The 3,639-nt window shown below is 40.8% G+C and overlaps 1 protein-coding gene across 1 annotated transcript; it reads right to left on the bottom strand.

Annotated features, from left to right (window-relative positions):
* Positions 1 to 1,789: 1,789 nt before the first annotated feature.
* On the bottom strand, positions 1,790 to 2,865 carry LOC123944276 (protein SET-like). Its single transcript, XM_046009217.1, has one exon. It carries the CDS (start codon positions 2,863 to 2,865, stop codon positions 1,996 to 1,998), a length of 870 nt encoding a protein of 289 aa, XP_045865173.1. The 3' UTR covers positions 1,790 to 1,995.
* Positions 2,866 to 3,639: the final 774 nt, after the last annotated feature.

Below are 3,639 nucleotides of genomic sequence, written 5' to 3'. Positions count from 1 at the left end.
TTTTCCTTTCCTCATCTCCAAGAGGAGATTATTATCCAATAGAGCTTTTAAGAAACACCTATACTTTTTTTTTTTCAAGTCATCATTAAGAGAGTTTTATTTTAAAATTGTCATCTTAAACTGCAAGGATGTCCATTAAGCATCACAATTAAACATGCCAAAAGAGAAGCCATGTTGTCAAAATGCCCACTTAACCCACCCAAACATCTCAAACCCACCCTTTGCTGACCTTCTATAACCCCATTTTTTTAAGGATTTTTTTCTCTTTTTTAAACAAGAGAAAGTAGACAGGTACATGTTGGTAAATGCTAACTGTCCATATTCACATAGAGACACAGTGTAATCTCTGAGCCCAATATACAGAGAAAGGAGGAAAAAAGCTAGAATTCTACACACTACTACACAGAGGCCTAGCACCCTCCAGCTTCCAGCAGAGCTGAGGGAGCAGAAGTTTTTTCTTTTTTCCCACAGAGCACGGTGGTGTTGATTCCATAAAGTTTTTGTTTTTGTTGAGACAGAAAGGGACAAAAATGAATTTGGAACAAAAAGGGGTAGAGATTCTTTTCCCACTGTATTCTTTTTTTTTAAATTTGTTTATTTACAGCATAACAGTGTTCATTGTTTTGGCATCACACCCAGTGCTCCATGCAGTACATGCCCTCCCTATTACCCACCACCTGGTTCCTCAACCTCCCACCCCCCCCCGCCCCTTCAAAACCCTCTGGTTGTTTTTCAGAGTCCATAGTCTCTCATGGTTCATCTCCCCTTCCAGTTTCCCTCAACTCCCTCTCCTCTCCATCTCCTCATGTCCTCCATGTTATTTGTTATGCTCCACAAATAAGTGAGACCATATGATACTTGACTCTCTCTGCTTGACTTATTTCGCTCAGCATAATCTCTTCCAGTCCCGTCCATGTTGCTACAAAAGTTGGGTATTCATCCTTTCTGATGGAGGCATAATACTCCATTGTGTATATGGACCACATCTTCCTTATCCATTCATCTGTTGAAGGGCATCTTGGTTCTTTCCACAGTTTGGCGACCATAGCCATTGCTGCAATAAACGTTGGGGTACAGATGGCCCTTCTTTTCACTACATCTGTATCTTTGGGGTAAATACCCAGCAGTGCAATTGCAGGGTCATAGGGAAGCTCTATTCTTAATTTCTTGAGGAATCTCCACACTGTTCTCCAAAGTGGCTGCACTAACTTGCATTCCCACCAACAGTGTAAGAGGGTTCCCCTTTCTCCACATCCTCTCCAACACACGTTGTTTCCTGTCTTGCTAATTTTGGCCATTCTAACTGGTGTCAGGTGGTATCTCAATGTTGTTTTAATTTGAATCTCCCTGATGGCTAGCGATGATGAACATTTTTTCATGTGTCTGATAGCCATTTGTATGTCTTCGTTGGAGAAGTGTCTGTTCATATCTTCTGCCCATTTTTTGATATGATTCTCTGTTTTGTGTGTGTTGAGTTTGAGAAGTTCTTTATAGATCCTGGATATCAACCTTTTGTCTGTACTGTCATTTGCAAATATCTTCTCCCATTCCGTGGGTTGCCTTTTTGTTTTGTTGACTGTTTCCTTTGCTGTGCAGAAGCTTTTGATCTTGATGAAGTCCCCAAAGTTCATTTTTGCTTTTGTTTCCTTGCCCTTTGGAGACATATCTTGAAAGAAGTTGCTGTGGCTGATATTGAAGAGGTTACTGCCTATGTTTTCCTCTAGGATTCTGATGGATTCCTGTCTCACGTTGAGGTCTTTTATCCATTTCGAGTTTATCTTTGTTCCCACTGTATTCTGCTCAAGGTAATTCCCCCCAAAATAAGCTGAGAACCATGGTATAAAGGGAGAGAAAAAGGAGACTTCAAAAAACAGGGCAAATGAGCATGAGAGGAGAAAAGAAAAAGAAAAAGAAAAAAAAAAAAAGAAGACGGCAACTTGCTCCCAGGGACTGAAGAAAATTAAAAAAGGAAGGTTGGAATCCATCAGTGTTCCATTAGTCATCTTCTCCTTCATCCTCCTCTCCTTCCTCCCCCTCATCATCATCTTCATCTTCTTCACCTTCATCCTCATCTCCTTCTTCATCAATATCTTCCAATCCTTCTTCTTCTTCATCATCATCATCATCTTCTTCTCCTTCCCCTTCTTCATCATCCATATCGGGAACCAAGTAGTACTGTAATGGATTTGGCCAAATATCATCTTTGATGACCTCTCCTAACTCATCTGCGCCTGCATCAGAATGGTCAGTAAACCAGGTGAAGAAGCTCTCTGGTTCCTCATGCTGTCTCTTCCTGCTGGCTTTATTCTGTGTTTGACTTGAATGTTTCATCAAATCTTTTCCAGATTTCCATTTGATTTCAGTGGACTTTGAAGATGGATCACCACTCTCATTCAGATGAAATTCTTTGGAGAGAACTTTATTTTCGAAGTAAGGGTTTTCATCAAAATAAAAATCTATTCTGTAACCTGATTTAATATCTTCAAATTCTGTCACTTCAACTCTTGTCAAATAACACAGCACCTCTTCATCCTCCTCCCCAAGCAGTGCAGACACTTGCGGATGGTTGACAAATGTTGTTACCCAAAAATTGGGGATTTTGGCGATCAATTCCAACCTCTTCTGAAAAAACGGTTGGCGGAGTTTGTTATATTTCTGTTCTACTTTCAAAATCTCCTCACTGGCTTGTTCATTAAGTCTTTCTATTTCATTTTGTACTTCATCAATATGTTCAATTGCTTCTTGCTGTTCTTTTTCTCCTTTATGCAAGTGCTGAGATGTTGACGTCTGCCCTGGCTTGGGGGCAGGAGGCAGTCTCGGTTTCTTCCTTTGAGGCGGGAGTGAAGACTGGCATTTGGGGGCCATGCTGTGAGGAAACTCCAGGAAACCAGGAGAGACGCACCTCTGGAAGCTCTGATTGCTGGAGCTGTCCCAGGTGGCGAGGTTTCAAGAAACACCCATACTTTTTTAAAAGCGACTGCAACACACTTGCTATGGTCTGAATGTTTGTCCCCTCCACCCAATTCATATGCTGAAATTCTAACTCCCCAGGGCAATGGTAAGTGGTGCCTTTAGGAAGTGATTTGGTTATGATGGTGGAGACCTCATGAATGCGATTAGTATTCATATAAAAGAGACTCAGAGAACTCCCTTGACCCTTCCACCCTGTGAGGATACAATTAGAAGTCTGTAACTTAGAAGAGGGCACTTACCCAACCATGCTGGCTCCCGGATCTCAGACTTCTAGCCTCTGGAACTATGAGAAATAAATTTCTGTTGTTTATAAGCTACCCAGTTTGTGGTATTTTGTTACAGTAGCCCCAACAGATTAAGACAACATCTCTATTATAACAGTAATTAGAAACAGTCTTGGAATGTATACCTTTATTAAAGCCCCTATCTCTCAGTATGGCAGAAATTGTCTACTTAACTCTATTGTCTGTAGACTCTATGCATCATGAGGGCAGAGACCGTGTCCTATTTTTCTACACAATTCCAGTGCTTGGCACACTGTCTAGCACAGGGCATGTTTCAATAAGTATCTAGTGAGCCAATATTTGTAGAATGAAGAAGTGGATATTAAAAATTTTTCTTCTAGTTATAATGGAATTCCATTGTATGATTTTTGTTTGATGTCCA

Source organism: Meles meles, chromosome 6 (genome assembly GCF_922984935.1).
Source record: "Meles meles chromosome 6, mMelMel3.1 paternal haplotype, whole genome shotgun sequence".
Lineage (NCBI taxonomy): Eukaryota > Metazoa > Chordata > Mammalia > Carnivora > Mustelidae > Meles > Meles meles.
The sequence above is the reverse complement of the archived record's forward strand: the minus strand, read 5'-3'. Positions and strand labels throughout refer to the sequence as shown.

What these genes read in the sequence shown, in the direction of transcription:
- LOC123944276 (XM_046009217.1), bottom strand. Translation starts at nt 2,865, where the DNA reads ATGGCCCCCAAATGCCAGTCTTCACTCCCGCCTCAAAGGAAGAAACCG.